Source organism: Perca flavescens, chromosome 17 (genome assembly GCF_004354835.1).
Source record: "Perca flavescens isolate YP-PL-M2 chromosome 17, PFLA_1.0, whole genome shotgun sequence".
Taxonomy (NCBI): Eukaryota; Metazoa; Chordata; class Actinopteri; order Perciformes; family Percidae; genus Perca; species Perca flavescens.
The window spans coordinates 4,666,230-4,687,815 of record NC_041347.1 but is presented as its reverse complement, the minus strand read 5'-3'; the positions used below and the strand labels follow the sequence as shown (position 1 = coordinate 4,687,815).

General features: G+C 42.2%; 1 protein-coding gene across 1 annotated transcript in view; it reads left to right on the top strand.

Moving 5' to 3' along the window:
- b3gat2 (beta-1,3-glucuronyltransferase 2 (glucuronosyltransferase S)) overlaps positions 1–21,586 on the top strand; it is a 94,853-nt gene that overhangs the window by 59,587 nt on the left and 13,680 nt on the right. The window contains exon 3 of the mRNA XM_028603923.1: positions 11,861–12,009. Within this exon, the coding sequence (XP_028459724.1) occupies positions 11,861–12,009 (149 nt within the window). The remainder of the gene's footprint in view (positions 1–11,860; positions 12,010–21,586) is intronic.

The window sequence follows — 21,586 nt, the reverse complement described above, 5'->3', positions numbered from 1 at the left end:
TCCTGGAAATGTACTTCTGTTGATCCAGACAAAGTTACAATTAAGTAAGCAAAGGTCACACAATTTGTACAGAAAAAAATCTAGGCATGCAGATCAGACAGTTGTACGATATTTCCAATTTCACTTGTTGATAACTTACTGTATGTACAGGGCCCAAGTAATAATGAACAACATACAGAGATTTTTTTTCTCCGAAAAAGGGCAATGTATTCAATAGATATATACACTCAAATAGGTCAGCTAGAGTGGGTCAGGAGTAAAGTGGGACAAAGTTAGAGCAGAGTAATAGCCTTCTGGGAAAACATGGCTCAGATAAGCTGTGATCTCCATACCTATCGCTGCGGCTGGCTGCAGGTTAGAAGATGTCTATCTTGTAATTGCTCTCATATCTATCTGCTCCACCTGATCTGCATTCATCTCTGTGATTAGCCTCTAGTATCGCACACAGAGTAGTAATGAGACTGATACCAGAGTAACTTAACAACTATATAGGTATTACATCAGGGTCTGTGTGTTCCTTTGTGTAGGTATAAGTCATTGTGCAGTAGTTTGCTCATGGCATTTGAGTAAAAACTATTTTTTAGAATAGAATACTTTAAAATGTTTCACTAAAATGTAACGCTTATCCGTAGATGTATAACCGTTAATCTGTAAAAGTTGGATTAGTATGAGTCTTTAAAACTGCTCTCACTGACATTTTGGCATGTATTTTTGTGTCCTAATGTGTGAGCGAGTACAAGGTTGGGATGTGTTTGTGACATAGCTGTTCTGAGCAATGTTTATTAGCGGCTTATTAAAAAAAGTTATATATAAACAAGCGTACAAGCGGCCGAAATGGGTTTCCTCAGGAGGGTGGCTGGCGTCTCCCTTAGAGATAGGGTGAGAAGCTCAGTCATCCGTGAGGAGCTCGGAGTAGAGCCGCTGCTCCTTTGCGTCAAAAGGAGCCAGTTGAGGTGGTTCGGGCATCTGGTAAGGATGCCCCCTGGGCGCCTCCCTAGGGAGGTGTTCCAGGCACGTCCAGCTGGGAGGAGGCCTCGGGGAAGACCCAGGACTAGGTGGAGGGATTATATCTCCAACCTGGCCTGGGAACGCCTCGGGATCCCCCAGTCGGAGCTGGTTAATGTTGCTCGGGAAAGGGAAGTTTGGGGTCCCCTGCTGGAGCTGCTCCCCCCGCGACCCGACACCGGATAAGCGGACGAAGATGGATGGATGGATGGATGGATATATATACAGTATATATATAACACACAAATTCACCAGGCCCTTTATATGCCATTTCAACTTTAATATAATTAAGTTTGAAAAAATAAACAATGCATCATATTTTCATTGTGATATTTTGTGAGTCGAATCTGAATCTGCAACATTCTCTGTCAGGTAAATGTAGTGGTACAATGTAAATCTCCACCAGATGACTCGCTTCAGAAGGGTTGAAAATTGGCAACTATCCCCCTTTAGCACCATTGCAACCATAAACAACACTTGCTTGACCACGTCATCCTCCACAGCTCCAGCCTCTCATTAAAAATCGTCACATCTGGTTGCAAAAAACAAGATGCAAATGCCCGTATCACCAAACTTGAGGCTTCAAAACAGCAGGTCACAAACAAGTGGGTGATGCTATGTCCACTATTTTTACAATCTATGATCTGGATGGTTGACCTGGCCTAAAATACAGCAGAATTTAAGCCTATAGGGGGTTTATAAGCCAAACCCATTTCCATGTGGTCGTTTTATTTAGTGTGACCCATGCTGACACTCCCATTACTCAGAGGACTGCTGTCTGCTGGCCCTGTGTCAGTTCCTCAGGATAGCTGCAGCCTAGAAAGTGCTGTTCAGCCAGGGGGAGAGGGAAAAGAGAGAAGGCGAGGATGGTGAATAACTTGGGGTAATTCACCATCAGTACTAATGCACTGATTGCCAAGGCGTGCCACCCACTAACGATTTGCATAAATAAATATTCTGTAATTATGCTGAGACCTTGTGCATGGAGGATCGAAGCAATTTCTGAAAATATCCTCCTGTCGAACTCTTAAGTAGAAACTTCAGCATCCTTCGGAGAAATGCTGCTCTGCTTAAAAACATAACTATACCGCCACTTTCCTTTTTGCTGTCTTGATGGGCCATTTAAGGACCATACTAATGTTTTAGCCAAAAAAAAAAAAAAAAAAAAAATCCACTGCCAGTTCCATGGTATCAGAATTTTGTATAGTTGTCATGGAAACATTAATTGGTTATGTGACAAGGGCTGGGAAAGTTGGCAGAACAGGCAGCCAAGTGACACTCTGATCCAATGGAAATTACAATTGTCAGCAATCATATTTCAGGGAGGGCCGGTGTCACCCCATGTCCAGCTTATAGCCCCGCCCCTGTTGGTGATTTCAAGTGTAAAGTGTGAAGCTCCAACATCCGAGACTTTAGAGTTGGGTCAAACAGCAACATTTAAAATGCAAGAAACCACTTCCTTGCTTTCACAAAACTTGAGTTATGAAGGTGTTTTAAGGTGGATTTTTTTTTTTACTTTATGCTAAGCTAGGCTAATCATCTCTTGGCTCCAGCTCCATACTTAACCTCTTAAGCACAAGCGCCATCGGGGTGATGTAACTCAGAGTAAACACGATACATGGGCATGCTAAACACGTAGCAACATAGTCATGTAGCATGCTTAATGGGACGAAACTTGGCTAAAAGCCTGTGATAACCATTTTTATCTCCCCAAAATACAAATCCAACATCAAGCAACTAAATGAGCACATAGGAAAAACAGAAGCGTGGTGCACATGAGCATTATGTCGCACTAGTGATTTCTTTTCTTTGTTCTTCTATCCGAACAAACAATATGCCATATGAAAGGGGAAACTCCACTGATTCCTACGGTATATGTCTTACCACTCTACAGCAAAAAACCGAGATAGCAGCCAAAGAAGAGCAAAAAAGTAACCTCACTTTATACAGCCATAACCATGAATTATGTCTTATCTTTGGTGTTTTGTGATGAAAATGTGTGTTCGAAGGCATATGCTGTTATTACAATATTTTTATGTCCCTTTGAAACTGTTCCTGACAGTCTACTGGTATTCTCAGTACGGGGAGGAGGTTTCTAACATAAAGTAAATAGGAGGCATCCATTGGCCTACAGTGTACGTATAAGCCTCGTTGTGGTTGGCCACTGGTGTTGTTGACATTGATCTTGAGACTGTCTTTCAATTCTATTGGCTCTGACGGTTCAATAGAGGTGTCAATCATCCAATTTGGCCAATGGATTCTCGAGATATCTGCCTCTGTTGCAAACGGTTTCTGACTTTTGTTTCAACTGCATTACACAAAATACACAGAGATAGACAGACATAGACAGGACAAAGAAGATGTTCACAACTGCAGAGGTACTGGATATGCTATTTGACGAGAGCAGGGCAACTGTTTTTCCAATTGACTCTTCATTGGAAGACGATGACCTTCGTGAGCCAGACCAAGAGGAACTGGATAACAGTTGTGATTCGGATTATGAAATTCCATCACCAGTAAGGTATTTAATCTTTGTTTTGTTATTGATTACTTATTAACTAAATCCACAATGAAACTAAACGTGGGCGGGAATCCAGCGGTGTTATGTCAAAGTCTGTTTCCGAATAGTTTTCCCGCCTGTTAAAATGTGTAGCACCCCGCTCCATGGGGGACATTAGGGATATGGTTTGCCTCAAGTTTAATATGGGGAACACATATTGACGGGGGAACACCTGTACTGGCGGTCGCCATCTTGGCAGTGCCTGACGTTGGCTAATCTAAAACTGGGCAAAGAGGTGGAGAGATAACTTTAGCCCTGAATAAAATATATAAGTCACGCACATCTTTTTACAAAACACATGTAGTTTAGAAACAATGTTTTATTAAATTCAACTAAAATATTGTTACTTGTGTGTTTGTTACATTTTAAAAGCGGCATAATTAAATATATTTTTTTTCCATTTTGTTTCCATAGTAATAATGATGAGTATGAGCCACCTATGGCGACTGCCTCAGCATCTGCACCACCCCCTCAGTCACAGCCAGGGCTCTCCACTCAACGTGCATCTGCACCATCACTGAACCTGCCCCTCAGCCAGGGCTATTGACACCTAGCCACACCACTCAGTAACAGCCAGGGCACTCCAATTGACGTGCATCTGCACCATCACTGACACTGCCCCCTCAGCCAGGGCTATCGACACCTAGCTACACCACCCAGCCACAGCCAGGGTGCTCCAAGTGTCATGCATCTGCTCTTCTTCCTCAGCCACAATCTTCCTCATCAGACTCTGAGTCTCCTGAAAAAACTCAACCAAAAAGAAAAGGAACACCGTACACACATTGGCACAGCCTAAGCATGGTCGAGGAGGGTCAGTGACTTCAAGAGTGATGGAGGAAGAGATAGGGTGGCACAACAGAGGATCAAAGACCAGATCTACTCAGATTTATGCCAGCCAGTGTCCCTGGCCCAACATTTGACACCACTTCATGGAAGCCACTGAACCTTTTCCAGCTCTTTTTTAGCACTTCTGTATATTCTGTATAATTGAAAACACCAATGCCAACGCTGCCAGGAGAATACATGCTGGAGCTGCCAGGAGAATACATGCTGGAAATAAGTTTATGTGGAGAGCGCTTGACAGTGAGCGGTTTTTATGTTTTCATGGCCATTTAAATTTTCTCAGGCCTTGTAAATGTGCACAGAGCGGACTACTGGAGAAAGCAATGGCCATATAACTTTACCTTCCCCAGTGAAAGAATTGCACGGGATTGCTTTAAAGTTATCTTGGGGTCGCTGCACCTGAGCAATCCAAAAGATGACGAGGACAACGAGCGCAAGAGAAACACTGCAGAATATGACAGGCTTTTCAAAATCAAGCTGTACACCAAGATAGTGACCACCTGCAAAGCACATTGGCAGCCATATCAAAACCTCTCCATAGATGAAAGGATGGTGGCATGCAAGGCCAGTATTAGTATGAAGCAGTATATGAAGGACAAGCCCACAAAGTGGGGATGCAAACTGTTTGTTCTCGCAGATGCCTTAACTTCATACACATGTATGTGTACACAGGGAAGAGTGTGTTCACCACAGGTCAGGGTCTGAGCTACTCCTCAGTGATGGACCTTCTACCATTCCCTCTGCTCGGTGGAGGTTACATTATTCATTACAGCGAGGTGGTCTTTCTGCTGGGCCTTAGGCCTGTTGCACCTCCAACGGTGCCTGTGGTGGACTGTGCATGGCAGGGGCATCCTCTTGCCTGAGGCAGGCCTAAACCTGACCACATACCGGTTTTGCTGCAGGGTCTTCAGCTGGGGACCACTGCTCATTGATGTTTCGCCCCTTAACCCAGAACATCTCCTGGTGGTGGGGCAGTAAACAGGGACGTCTCCCTGACACCCCCTGCAGCAAAACCTACTTGGATATTACTCCCCAAGCCTTGTCTTGTCGATCAGCCAGAGCCAGTGGCTTGCTTTCTCAGCTACCTCAGAGAGCTCTTTGGCGGATTTGCTCAGTGTGGCTCCACGTAGTCCCAGGTCCTTGAGCAGGCATGATGTTGATCTGCCCACAAAGCCTCTGGCTCCCACCTCCACCGGGTACAGCCTCACATTCCATCCACTTTCTCTGCACTCCACGACCAGGTCTGCATAATTCTTTTTCTCGTAGGCAGCTTCCAGTCCCTCCTTCCATGGCACTGTCAGCTCGATCAGTATTGCTGACTTCACAGCTGCAGACCACAGCACCACGTCTGGTCTTAAGGTGGTGCTGCATATCTCCTGTGGTTACTGGAGCTGCCTACCCAGGTCTACTTCCATCTTCCACACTGCCCCTGGTGTTAATAGCTTGGCGGGTTGTCTCTTGCTGGAATGCATTGCGGGTTCCCCCTACCTGAGGAAGTGGATCCTGCATCGGCTCTCTGAAGGACTCTGGTTGTTTGCCTCCTGACAACCTTTCTCCAGCACCTCTGCCAGCTTCCTGACCACTTGGTCGTGCCGCCATCTGAGCCAACCCTGTGTCAGTGCTGTTTTGCACAAGGGTTGTTCTTGCTAACGTTTGAACATGCTGGAGTGAGGCATTGATAGTCCCGCAGAGGTCACAGGAATGCTCTGTTCCAAGCCATTGGTGGAGGTTTTGAGGGCTCTGGAGGGTGACGTATGTTGCCCTAATGAGGAAACTGAGCCGAGTCTGGCAGTTTCCAGAAGTCTACCCAGCTGATTGCTCGGCTTGTGACACCCTCCCAAGTTGTCCACCGCTGCTGCCCCTGTGCCATAGACCTCACTCTGAGCTCCTCCTGCTCAATCCTGGTGACCTCTGCAACGACAAGGTCCTTCCTCTCCTTCCTTCTTGCCTTGGACCATAGGATGGGTGGGTCGCATATCCGAAGCCTGCCCTGTCTGGACCATGCCCACGACTTGTTGATGTTGCAGTCCTCCCATCACCTTCCAGTCTCAACTCTGGTGTTGAGTGGCATCAGCCACTGCCCTGTTGGAGGAGTACCTTAACTCCATCGCCAGCCTTGTCTTCTCCTGCCTGTATCCCAGGGTGATGGATTTCAGGGGTAGCTGGAGTGAGTTCCATCCATACAGGCCAGCATCTGAGAAGCCGTAGGCCGAGCTATTGGCCTACACTGTTTGTAGACAACTTTTACACCAGCCCTGCCCTCTTTCAGTATTTGCTCAGCAAAAACATTGGTTATTGTGGGACGATTAGGAAAAATCAAATTGGTTTTCCACAGACTGAGCAGAACAGCTTACCCAAAAAGGCTGTGAGGGGCAATTTGCGGTGGATGAGGGAAGACAAACTTTTGTTTGTAAAGTGGATGGACACCCGTGAAGTGACTTCAGTAGAAAGACTAAGGCTGTACCATACATATGTATTCATGGGTGGTGTGGATTTGCCCGATGCGTTGATCAGCTATTACAGTGTTCACCATAAAACAATGAAATGTTATAAGACTTTTTTATCATTTTGTGAACATAGCAGTGGTTTCCTTCTCCACAAGGAGCTGCACAAGAGAGGTAAATACCCCACCACGGCAAAGCCACACAGCCAGAAGACAGCTTGCTGCAGACATGTTAAGGTTTGCTGAAAGCTTAGCACCACCATCACCACCTTCCACCTGCATGCCTGACGCTTGCATGAAGGTGATGCTACCCAGTTTAGGAGGTACTGCAGGAAGTGCCAGGATGCTGGGAACCCAAGGGTGAAGACGCCCATTTTGTGCAGAAAGTGCCAGGTCCCTCTGTGCCTCAACTCTAAAAAGATCTGCTTCCAGCAGTGGCACGATATAAATGTTTAGTGTTTATATAAGTAATTGTTTTTTTACCTGTGTTAAATAAAGAACTGCTTCCAGCAGTGGCAGGATGGAAATGTGTATAATATTATATACAGTTAATTGTTAATTGTTAATTAACTAAGTTCTTACCTGTCTTTTATCAGTAGGTTTTATTGCTTTTTTATTGTAAATGATTGTCCTCAAGTAAGATTCAAACTTAATTTCCCTTGTATGGTTTTACTTGAATGGAAAAAAATATAGATCTTTTTTTTCAAAACAAAGCCAGAACCATTATATTTAGATGAAATAAATACCTACAGGGACATATAGGTGAAATGTAATTTAATTTTAAAGTTTGGTACCTGAGAGTCAAATGGCACAGATGGTACCCAAATGTCCGCCTAAACATGCTTCTACTAAAACCTCTCTAACTTTGCTCTGCTTATAAGCCTAAATTTTCACAGGTAATGTTTAGTTGTGCTATGGGTTTCTAGAGGTTTTCGGCTGCAACAGCATTATTCCAGAGGAATATTCCCTCTAACAATTGATAGTTTTGTTAGGCAGAATTAAATCTTTAATTTATGCTGTGCTTCATCTTCATTTACTCTGACCCATTAACTACAGTATATATTGATGCTTACACCTCTACATGAATCTCACAAGTGTTCCCTTTATTATGATAGCAAGATCATTACAATAGACCTTGTAATTGCAGTCCTTTTGGATATATCATTTTTGAGCAGGGGCCTGAGCCAAAGAGGTTAATGCATAGACAGACTGATATTCATCTTCTGCTCTAACTTCTCTTCTAACTTCTAGCAATACAGATGAATACATTATTCCATTCAGTTTGAGCAGGTAGATTTTTGTTGTATGCTAGCTTGTCAACATTGAGCTCAGTTAACAAAATGCTGTCTGGGGTGCCCATATGAGTCAAGCCAGACCTTCCTCCACAGCACTGTGGAGGAGATGGGAGAAAAAAGTGCTCTGGTTTATTGGCATTTAATCACAGTCGTCTTCACGGTGCCTCTGTAAAATAGCCTCAGGAAGGAACTTGTTTTGGTGGAACATGTTCAAAAGTTGTTTTAGTCGTGCAACAGAAAACTCAGATTGGACAGATAGTCTAGCTAGCTGTCTGGATTTACCCTGCAGAGATCTGAGGAGCAGTAAACCATAGTCCTCATAAATCGACCAGAGTTTAGAATGACTAGACTAGATTCTACTTGACCCTTAGGATAGTGAGCAGAGTGATACAGTGAAAATGGTGGATCAATGATTTATGCCAACTTTATCTGCAGGGCCCCCCCTTTTGTAGATACAAATATTTCCAAGATCCCCCCCCCCCCCCAACTCTGTAATAATGTAACCTTTTATTGATTTGAAAAAGTCATAAACATGGGAGTCTTTCCATCTCTAACAGCCATCCCATCCATACGACATGAACACAATATCAGTTCACTGTGACATGCTTACTAAAAGAAACCAGAGCTCTGACTGGCTAAGGTTGGTTGGGTTGGTTAAGTTTAGGGATAAGGAGTGAGATTCCGTTATGAACAAACCGGCGTCAAGATGACGCTCACTGGCTTGATTTAATTATAAACAGAAGTATGTGTGCATGCGAGTGTGCATCTCTCTTTTTCAGGGCACGGCTAACCCCGTGACAGTGACCATGGCAACCATTATCTGCTAAGTGTCATTGAGAATGTTAGCACTCTGACATTAGTGTTTAGCTCAAAGCACCACTGTGCCTAGAGCTGCTAGAGGATCTGTCGACTCTAGAGTCTAGCTGTAGATTCTGACATGGTGGGGAGATTTGGAAGTTTTGAGGAGTTGATTCCCGGACTCACCTGTTGATATCACACTCTAATGCTAGATCCATGTGTTGTCCATAATCAAGCTTTGATTATATTCCCCACAGTATTAATTGTAATTGAAGTGAACTTCAGCTACTTAAAAATACAGAGCAAAGGTGGGTGTTTAGTTAGCACTTAAGGTCTTAGAAATCATTAAATTTGACTTTACAAACCAAGTGCAAGAACCCTGAATAAGGCAGGCCTGCTTGATTCTTTTAATTGAATCATTGTAAATATTTACAAAGAATATGTTTACGGCATGTAGTTTCCATGTAGTTTGTTGCTGTGGACAAAGTACACACGGCATTACATGGGTAAGAGCAAATTACGTTTACCCATGTATCCAGCTAATTTAAATAGCTCACATTACTGTATTGTGTGAACAGTTAACTTAATTTAATACTGTATGTGGCATTTTCTTTTGCAAACGTTCCACCAAAACAAGTTCCTTCCCCAGACTATTTTGCAGAGCCTCCGTCGCTGCGTCCGGGGCTTAGCACCACCCAACACGATTGTGATAGGTTTAAAGAAGTACAAATAATCCTTTTTTCTCCTATCCTGGAATGTATGTATAGTGTAGCCAGACCTTACGCCACAGTGTTGTGGATGTAGAGCTGGCAATGCCTGAGACAACTGCTATGCAGAGTGCAGTGATTGTGTTGAGCAGCAGAGACGGCTTTGAAAAGAAGTCTACTGACAACTTTAATATTATCTTTACTATTACCACACTAGAATGTGAGAGAGTGCTTTATCTTTGAATAATTTATCGGGACAGTGCTCTTACATTTTGGAGGATGGGATAGGATAATTTTCTTTGGTCAATACATTTGATAATATGCTTTTACATGGCTAAAGTAAACTATTTAGTGATAAACATGCTCTAAAACTCTCAGGAGCCTCACATTAAAAAGCCCTGCCAAACAACTGAACAACAAATGTTACACACTATTTAATCATTTTTGAACTGAGGGCCAATTGCCAGCATTCGGCAGCTTTAAAAGAGATCTGACAATCATCAGTTTGATGTTTTAATAACAACTTGAGGCAGTTAAAGATCCGCAGAGGCCAGAGTCTTGAATTTCAAAAGCATCTGTTAATTAAAAATGGTGAATTACTTAATGTGGCAATAACAAACGCGGACAAACTGCAGACTATGGCAGAAGAATAGAGGCCAATACATTATCCCCAGACAGAGAAGGAGACTTACCAGAATATTTGCCACAAAACTACTCCCCAAATCATTAGACCATTAGGAAACAGTTTCTATCTAAAGGATTTCTGTTGTTTACATGGTACTCTGAGCACTTTTTGCCTGCCAGTAAAGGTCAGCTAGAGGTGGAGGCCAAAAGATGTAAAAGAGAACCATCCTGTGTCAGACCTCTGGCTACAGGGTCAGACAACACATCGGATGTGTGAATGACGTGTTATCCACACGTGTTGACTTTAATTTGGCTTTATCTAACTATAACCTGGACCTGTGTGTGTGTGTGTGTGTGTGTGTGTGTGTGTGTGTGTGTGTGTGTGTGTGTGTGTGTCTTTCAAACAATGCCACATTCTCAAAAGACGTCACACGCAGCATGCTGTTGTACAAGCCTCTGTACAGCAGCAGGGGCGGGGCAGTGTTGCCAACTTACCAAAGTTGTCACTAGATTTAGTGCCTTTTCAGACCCCTTTGTAGCTTCGTTTTTAACAGGCACGCCACTCGACAACGCTGCAAGCAGCAATACTGGGAACCAAGTGTTTTAAAACGGCATTTTGTGTCACATGTTGTTTGTTAAATTTACTCAATCAAGTTGTGGGAAAATAACACTGGGAACCAAGCAATCGGCCCGTTCCAAACAGGCAAACGCTGTAAATGGGCACTGCTATAGCAGAATATAAAGTGAACGCGTGGATAATTTGATTTATGGAAAATAATTCAACCCTTGTGTTGTCTTCCCGTCCACCATGAAAAAAAAGCAAACTATGATTTTCTTTTGCTTATAGTTAAGATGAGAAGATGTTGAGTGGATCATAGACTGGTTTATGTCAATGTTTGGTCAGGTTTTAAAACCATTTAATTGTTTTTTTTCAAATGCTATAAAATTGAATCAAACACCCAAAAAATCAATAGAAGTAATCATTTATTTAACCTGCATTGTATGTACTGTAAGTATACAACGTAGCCTTCATCCATGCATCCAAGTTACTTTTGGGCAATTGAATTGGATGAAAGAAACCCACATTTCTGTTATAAAAAAACTTTGAGAACACAAGGGTTAAACATTAATCTCGCAATCTGATTCTCTTTTCAACTTTCAAACATATGGCTCGTTGTAGGACAGCTAATGTCTTCCAGAGTAATTACGTAGTGTCACATTTTCTCCCACTGTTACCAATTGTTCTAATCAGGTTGATTAAATCTGGTTGCAAGCCAGCCATTAATCCCCACCTCTGCTACAACACACTGGCATTATGAGCATTTTGACTTCCCTCTGACTTTCTCATGCTTATCTTCTCATCTATACTGCAATTATCACAGGAGAATGGCAGACCCCTGTGGTAAAGGAATTTCATATCAGCCGTATCATAGTTATTAGAAACACTAATGCGCTATCATTTGCTGCTGTGTGTATAATAGGCTCGTAATGTGTTTTTAAATCCATGCTGGCTAACCTCCTTTACTTTTCTCTGTTTTTGCTCCCACTCTTCTGCCTCGTCGTCCTCCCTCTCTCTCTCCTTTAGGTTTTGCGGTGAACCTCCAAGTGATCCTGGCAAACCCGCGGGCGCAGTTCAAGCGCCGCGGCTCCCAGCCGGGGATGCAAGAGTCTGACTTCCTCAAGCAGATCACAAAGGTCACCGAGTTGGAGCCCAAGGCCAACAATTGTACCCGGGTCAGTAACCAAGCGCCTTGGCAACAGATTAAAAAATGCCTTTGACTATGTAACCATTCGGGTCAAGGACCTGATGTGCTGCTTACAGCTTCCTGCTGAGTAGGGGTGCAACGGATCACAAAACTCACGGGTTGGGTCGGTTCACGGTTTTGAGTCACAGATCAGATACATTTTCGGATCAGCACAAAAAAGGGGGGATAATATATATTTTTAACTGCGTTATAAAACACAGCACGTTCAAGCCGGGGAGTGGAGTTCACTTTCCGGGGGGGAAAAAAAGGACTCCCAAGAAATATGTGTTCCTTGGGAGTGTTTTAATACAAACCACAATCTTTTTCCATAAACTTAAATAAACATTTTGGTGCCTAAACTTAACTGTCGTCGACGCATAACGCTCACTTTTTTTCACCGTAATGTCACCATAAACAACCGCAAGCTTGCAATGCCCTGTACCCAGCTCAAACCTGCCTGTTCTCGGGTAACTCAACTACCAACTGCCGCTGACACGACAGAGCTCTTTAGCCCGCTCACAGCATTTCGAGTTCTTCCGCTCTTCCAGTAGCCATGACCGTCTCTATCAAATGATTTTAACATGTGGCATTCACATGAACAGAAAATTGCGTTGCCATCTTTTAACAGCAACCCTCTATAGAGATTTATCAGCCTACTTAAATTAAAACAATTATTTTACACTAATATTAGGGTTAAACTTTGCAATTAATTAATTAGTCACATGCAATTTCTGACAACTTTTGGTTAAAGCCTCAGTATGTATCAAAGATGCTCACAAGTCTCTGAGCTAGAGTCCAAGTCAAGTCTCAAGTGTTGTAATGACAAGTCTCAAATTAGTCTGAAGTCACTGTGTTAGCAGTGAGTCTCAAGCTCAAGTTCCCATCTCTGGTATAATTCACATATCTAACTATAATCGAGGAACGTGTGTGTGTGTGTGTGTGTGTGTGTGCGTGTATGTGTGTGTGTGTGTGTGTGTGTGATTATAGACATGTGCAACCACACACACAAATACAACATCCTGCATCTATTTGAAAGACATACATCTGCCAGCACTTGAATCGATACCAGTGGACAAGCGTATGTGTTACAGGACAATGGTACTTTTCCAGAAGAACATTCAAGAGTGTGTGTGTGTGCGCGTGCACGTGTGTGTGTGTGTGTGTGTGTGTGTGTGTCAAGGTTCTTGCATTTTTTATTATTTTTTATTTTTATTTTGTTTTGACTTTGACAAATTCAGTTTAGTTTTAATTAGTTTTTAAAGCGGGTTTGCTAGTTTTTAAATTTTTTGAAAATGCTTGTCAAGGGGCAAGATTAAAAAAAGGTCAGAAAAGGTATTGTGTAATAACTCAACATCATACAATTTTAGAAATATGTATTCACAATGTATTCAACAATAACACCAGTTCATAAAATGTACATATGATGAACACAAATATTTAAACAGTCTACGCCGCAGTAAGTGCAAAATGTGTAAGTGATGTGCCAGGAAAAAACCTAAATAGCCAATAGACTATAGAAGACAAGCAGAAGAGAGCAGGCAAGTGTTCATAAACTTCTGGTGTACTTACAAACTTTCCAATCCATCGTTTTATGAGTACATAACCTATTTGTACTAGTGTAGAAGTTTGGTATCATTTTGGGCATTATTAGTGGGGTCATGCGCTAATAAGCTATTCAGCTGATAACGCTACTCTACGCTAACTCTCCCAATGTTAGACCCAGGTGAAAAAAGCTTCTGGGGGGGTGTTTGGCTCGAGGTCATGGTGCAAAGGACCCTAGGGTGAAATTACTCCGAACCATCACTTTAAGAAGAAATCATATACCATGTTGTTCGGCACTAAATTTAATTCTCTTCACCCAGTTAAAAATTGTTCAATTCGCTTCTTGGATGGAACAACACTTGAGAAAGTGGAGGAATTTAAATATCTTGGTCTATTGCTTGACTCTCAGCTTTCTTTTAAACCTCATATTGATTCAATTGTTAAGAAAATAAACTGTAGTCTGAGAACACTATATTGTTCTATTAACTGTTTTACACTACAGGTCAGGAAAAGGATTATCTCACAGCTTCTATTACCAATATTAGATTATGCAGATGTTATTTATCAGAATACCTCTGAAACAAATCTTATCCCTCTCAATGTAGCCTATAACAGTCTCTGTCGATTTGTTCTGAGGTGTCCTTATAGAACCCATCATTGCCTGATGTATGAGTTGCTTCATTGGTTAACACCTAAATCTAGAAGGCATTCTCACTGGCTGCAGTTTATCTTTAAATACATTTTCTTTAACTATCGTACTTATTTGAAACAACATTGAATACCTTATATATATATACCATAGTCTGAGACATACTGAGTACCCCTTTTTCTTTGTTCCCATAATCTCCAAAGAAATTGGACGACGTGCCTTTAAATTTAAAGCACCATCTGATTGGAATACCTTGCCCACCTCACTTAGATCAATCACTTCATTTGTTTTGTTTAAGGCATCTGTTTTCAATTATTTACAATTAACCTGCTCTTGTTTCTAACTTGATATATCACGATTTTTGTTGATTTATTTTTTTATTGGCTCCTGTTTGTGCATCTACTAAAATAGCAGCATATTTGGGATGTATGCAAATTTACTGTGTTTTTACTTGTGTGTGTATATGGTGGAGGGGGGGTCAGTTGTTGTTGGAGCAGTCAGGCTTGGGAGTGATGTATGTATGTGTGAATGTATTTTGTGTTTTGTATTTACTGTTTAATGGTTTTATGGACCCCCTTGAAAATGAGATGATTCATCACAAGGGGTTATCCTACTAATAAATACTTACTTGCTTACATATTAACCCACGCTTCCTCCCGCTTTTGGTGTTCCTGCATATTTACTAACCAGAAAAGCTGCTGTGTGGCGAAATTCACTACCTAACTTTCACAAAGACAAAAGTGGATATAGACGTGAGGAATCAGCAGGAAGAATGAAAGACTGTGGGATCCTGACACTAAGCTAACGTTATGTCCAACGTTATGTGTGTTTGCTTAACTTACAGACAGATAGTTAGGCTGAAACTGACATTTGGATATTTGTCTTGGTAACAAAATCCTTGCTGCGAACCTGACATTGGACATATTGTTAGCTTAGTGCATGGGCATAAATATCATCTAACAGTGGGGGTGGGGGGCATAGTCTATATTCACGACGTTCCACTTCCGAGATTGCTCCGTTGCCGACGGAAATTCCGCCGGATTTCACTCATTTAGGCCGAATATCCGTTGCCTTGGGCTTTCTTTGTGTTGGCATTCTAAACTCTGGTGGGTTTATGAGGACTATGGTTAACTGCTCCTCGTATTTCTGCAAAGTAAATCTCCAGCATGTTGTTTTGTTGCCGGCGGTTGCGCGCATTTCTCCGGCCTGCTTCCCCCGCCCGGGCCACATCGCTACCTCGATGTGTGACGGCTACCTCGATGTGTGACAGCTAGTCGAAAAAAGGGGCAGCTGAGCTGCTTATAGTTAGATAAAGTTGTGGGGGGAAAATACTGGGAACCAAGCAATTGGCACGTAACGAACAGGCACGTGCGCCAAATGGGCACTGCACTACCACTTAATGAAATAAAAAGATAGGCTACAGATAGTAGCTTTGCTCTACACCCCTGATTTCTATGGAAACTCCTTCCTTTGGTCAAAGGTCATGTCGACACTTAAGAATTTCAATTCAGCAATAAGGAAATATGTGGTTTGTGATCTCTATCAAATGAAAGTGATTTCTCTCTACTTCTCACAGCATTGACCCGCATACTGGAGGTGTGTGTGTGTGTGTGTGTGTGTGTGTGTGTGTGTGTGTGTGTGTGTGTGTGTGTGTGTGTGGCGCAGATATTAAACTGCAGCCAATGTAATATAATGGCTACCATCCCAGCAGTAGCTAACCATGGGGGCATCGCTCCCCACTATTGACAGCATGAGTCATGCTTTAAGTAGGTGGCATGGGCTAAACTTAGAGCTTGAATTGGATAGAAATGGTGTTATAGCGCTATCAATTCTAGTTGTGTGCTTAGACAGATCAGATCGATGCAGCTCATCTGGAATCACCACAGCCCCTGTTGGCACTTGGTTTTATGAAGCCACTCATCCTCTTGACAACCAGCACACAGTCGCCTTAAAGGAATTTAAACATCACATCCCTTTTTGTTCCAAACAAGCACAGATTCATTCATTTATACATGTTAGTTGTTTTTTGCTTTTTTGTTTTATAAATTGCTTTTAGTCTGTTTGAGGATGAACTAGCATAATCTGATGATCAGACTGAGATGGATTTTATTTCACATCCTCATTTAGTGTGACATCATGTTCATAAGACATTTCCTCTTTGGAAGGGGGGATTACTTTTAACCTAACCAATCAGCAGTGTCCAACGTATCTGTCACATGACCTCACTGGACACCAGGGTTGTAGTACAGACCACCTAAACCAAGACCAAGTTATCTCCAAGACCAGAGTGTATCAAGGCCGAGACAAGACCGAGACTTTGAGGGTCTGAGACCGAGTCAAGACCAAGACCAAAGCAGTGCAAGGCCGAGTCAAGACCAAGACCACATTTGTGTTAGACAGCCAGAGCTTCTTCTCCTGTCTTCCACATTCACTTTGTTGGGAGTGTGTGTAAAGGGGGCAGGGAGAGGGGGGTTCACGGTAACAAATTTCAGATTAGATATGAGTCAAGTTATTGGTTGCTTTTGCAAGTTTTAACACATAGGCCTAAATTAGACAATGCAGAGGCAATTTATTGAAATAAATAAAAAGAGTCCTCTTCATCCTAGACCGAGACAAGACAGAGTAAAAATGTGGTCGATTCCGAGACGAAACCTTCAAAAATTGGTCTTGAGCTCAAAAGTACTTGAGTATTACAAAACTGGTGGACCCAAACATTTTTGTGGCCATTTTATCTATTGCTACTGTCATCCACATTCGTTATCTTCAGGGCTTCAGGACTGGTCAATGAGTATTTGGGTAATGCTTTAGATTACAGCCTGCAACGTACAGCATAATTACTCAGAAATTATGGTTTACCAATACAGTATGTACCAATACGTAGGTTCTGGGGAACGAGATATAAAGTTATGGAATACTGTAGTTATTTTTTACCTACTGTGTACCAATACTGTAGTTATTTTTTACCTACTATGTACATACTTTATTATTACATGGTGTCTAACCTGCTGGGGAATAATCTGGACGTTTGGGAGGAAATTAGAAAGAAATTATACTGTAGTTATTTTTTTTTTCTTACTAGGTACCTCTACTTCAGTTATTGTTACGTAATGGGATGGGTACCTATTCTTTCTTCATTCGCTTCAGGGTAGATGGAGTGATGAAATGACTTCTGAATCACTTAAAGGGGTGATAGACTGCAAAACAGATTTTACCTTGTCATAGGTGAAAAACAAGGTTTCTGGAGGGTGAATAGGACATACATAGAACCTCAAAATCCCATTGACACCTCTTTCCTCTGCAAATCTCACAATTTGAAACTGCCCCTGAAAATGGGAAAATTTCAACGAGCTCCTCCTTATTTGGCTCTAGTCTCTACCTTTGTCATGCCCCAACATTTACATAGGCTACACCACTGACCTGAGGTCAGCTTAGTCTTCTGAATCTAGGTCACGCAGATCTCAGAAATGTTATACATTGTTCGTCCGCTATTTAATTACTAAATTCACTTTCACTTTTTTATGCGAGAAATCAACAATGTAGAGGTCAAATATGGGCAGTTTTACGAAAATTGATGGCTAATTGCAAATATCGGCAGGATAATGTGACAGCAGCCGGTGCTGCCTCGCCACCCGGCGTGTCCTCCTTCACAGACCCCAGCTCGCTGTGAGCTAGATGGATCTCCGTCATGACTGGAAGCCCGCAGTGCTGCATACCCACGCAAAGTCACCGTTTCTGGGTTACTGGACTACCAAATGCCGAGGCCCTGACGGAGCTCCAGGGCCTGCGGCTATCTGTGATCTTTAACCGTAGGATTGAAGGGACACTAGCAGCTAAGGAAACCCTCATAAGTGTTAGCTTTATAAGACTAAAAAGCTGGGTAGCTGTTATATAAGTGGCGTGACGAAATTCAAACTGTAAATATATTATAGTTATGCCGAAAGTGTAGCTAGCTAGCTAGCCGCGATTTTTAGCTACCCATCGGATTGAATGGACACTAGTAGCTAACGAAACCCCTCACATTCACAAAAATGCATTAAATTGAAATCAGACACAATTGTTAGCTTTATAAGACTTTAGGGTGGCTGTTATGAAAGTGGCGTGACGAAATTTAAACTGTAAATATATTAAAATTATGCCAAAAGTGTAGCTAGCTAGCTTACCGTAATCTTTAGCTACCCCTAGGATTGAAGAGACACTAGCAGGTAACGAAACCCCTCACATTCACAAAAATGCATTAAATTGAAAGCGTTAGTTTTCTAAGACCTTAGTGTAACTGTAATATAAGTGGCGTGATGAAATTCAAACTGTAAATATACTATAGTTATGCCGGCAGCCGGCCAGCTCCGCGGAGCCCCGGTTGTCCAGTAACCCAGAAACAGTGACTTTCTCCTGGGTATGGAGCGCAGCGGGGCTGCCGCTATCTTGTCAGACTGTGTGGACCTCCTGAAGTCCGACACATCTTACCAAATTTGCAATTAGCCATACATTTTCGTAAAACGGCCGATATTTGAGTTTTATATAATGGATTTCTCACCTAAAAAAGTCTCAGAAGTGAATTTAGTAACAAAAAATTGCAGTGTCTGAAATATGAGTCCTGCTGTCTTGTCTCCAATGTATACATATGTGGTTCCTTAACCAATCAGCGCGCAGCTCATCTAAATATTAATGAGCATACCATATTTGGAAGAAAAGCTCTCGTTACAAATAGGGCCAAAACACAGGGATGCATAAGGGCCCATAAAATAGCAACCGGGCAACTTTCAGTGCAATCAGTGTTACATACCCTATTAGGAGACCTTAAGGAACAGTGTGAAATACCCTATATAATCATTCTATCACCCCTTTAATAAATCTGAACTTTGTATTTGTTTTAAAATTAACCTATTTCTAACAAACCGGCAAACTACATTGTTTATTTATATTTGGGGGTAGTTCAATTAACTGTCGGGGTGCATTTGTGCGTTTTCTTCCGAACAAAAGACCAGGGACAGTGTATAGTCATAGATACTGTCGGCCTCTGAAGACTGTCTCAGGAATTGTTCGCCTCACCACCAAACATTATTCCTTTTATTTATTTATTTCCACAACTTTTCCTCATTTATGGCGTTGCAGCTCTGCCTGCCAACATCGGACAGAATTTGCCCATCCTAGAGGTCACTCACTTGTGTTTAGGGGTAATCTGAGAAATTTGAAGTTGTTACAATGCTGTAAGTCTTCTCTCCACCAGACCAAACATTACAGCTACTCAAGGTGCTTAGCTTTTTCAGTTGTGTGCACATTCTCCTTTCATCCAAGATCAAACGCAAGTATGACTCACAATGAATAGATCCCCCCTTGTTACACTTATTTACATGATAATTACAGGGAATAGGGGCTGTATTCTAAAGCTGTGTTAGATCTCCCCTTGTTACGCTTACTTACATGATAACTACAGGGAACGCGGGCTGTATTCTAAAGCAGTGTTAGTTCCCCCTTGTTACGCTTACTTACATAATAACTACAGGATAACTAACAGATAACTAACTAGGCGGGCTATAATCAAAAGCAATGTTGGTTCCTACATTTCTTTCTTCTTTTAGTTTTAAAAATGACAAAGCACTCTTTAAATAAATCACTTTATTTATAATCAGTGAAATAGTAATAAAAAAACACTTCATGTCCTCCAGAGTAAAGGGTTTCTTGTATAGTGTTGTGTCAAGTTGTGTCAGCTGGTAATGTAGGCTCTCAGGTCAAGGGTCATCCTGATGCATCTTCCGGAGGATACTGAGACTTTCCTGATGCCGTCTCTCCTCTGATGGCTTTTAGTAATGTGAGGAGAGTAAGTATATGAGTATAGGCATAGCCCTCTAAGAGCTGTTGCTATTGGGTTTATCCATTCATGCATGCACAGTCGTGAAGATTTCTTTCACGCAGGTACTGTGTATTACAGTTGCACGACCAGAGATCTGCTCCCAACATCAGCATTTTTCTTCAACTAACGTTAGTGAAGCAGGCCTGAATCTTAGAGGGCTATGCCTATACTCATAGAATCTTGAGTGACAATACGTAACTATCATTCTATTTTGTATAGGCTTCGCCCTCTAAAGGTTCAGACACACAAGGCCAATAATCGGCCGTTGGTTGGTCTGGCAAGGTCAGTGACTCTAGTCTGTTCGGTGTGTTCCGTACCATCGTCCATTGGAGAGGCCGTCGGCCTTAATTTTGGCCGATTTGACATGTATAATCTCTCAAAATCTGAGTCTCTCAAAATCTGACGAAAATCTTTTAAATTGACCTTTGTCGATCTGAAATGGCCTATTTCTTGCTTAAAATGTTTTCAGAAACACGTTTCAGTGAATTATTTTAGTAAAATATGAGATTGTATTCTGAACAAGCCACCATGACAGTCTGTCTTTGAATTTCCAGAGAAACCAGACCGACGTGACGCGTTCGTCCAATCAGCTGCTGGTTTTCCCACACTGCGCCTGCTTCGAGCACACATCTGACAAACATCCGACATAGCACAACATACCACATACTACATACAACAGTGGGCACTCGCTCCCACTGTTTACGCAGTGCGGGAGTGACCAGACTCCGCATGATAGCTTTTACCATGCCGGTAAGAGCCGGGGGAGAGCTGGCAAATTGAAGCATATAACCATTTGTATGCTTCTCCACACAGCACAGCATCTCTGGAGGGAGCGCGTGTGTTGTCTGTTGCCGTAGCAAGCGAGTGCCCGGTCATCACAGCCCAAGAGAGAGGGCACGCACATGCCTGTGTGTCAGCTTTTTACATAGCAGTGCGTATCGTACCCTCCCGCCGCTGTGAAAAGCGGTAGTTCGATTCTCACAAACCGTTCACTCAGCACTCTCACCATTCTGCGTAATCAGCTGGGAGGTGGAGAAGAAATGAGTAGGCTATAAACACACACTCTGAGTGGGTGTGTGAGCCACAAGGGCGTGAAATAAATCTTCACGACTGCGCATGCACGAAGGGATAAACCCAATAGCAGCAGTTTAGAGGGCGAAGCCTATACGAAATAGAGCCAGTTTCAGGACTGAGCATCAGGTCACTCAGTTTACCTGTAAAACTAGATTACAGTGTTTCCCACAGAGAATTGGTGGGTGGCGCAGGATGTGACTGTATGTGTAAGTAGTTAACTTATGTAATTAAGTCAATTGTTGTTTTATAAAAATATAAACTCATGGTAACCCAACTTAGTTTATATTGCAAATAGTTCTAACAACAAAGACATTGTATGCAAGTCAGACAGATGCAAGCTGGGACTCTAGTAGAGCTTCAAGTCTCCAGTGACTTTATCGATCAGATTCAGTAAAAACAATTTTAACAAAATTTTACAGATAATTTTGAAATAAATAACTATTTAAATAT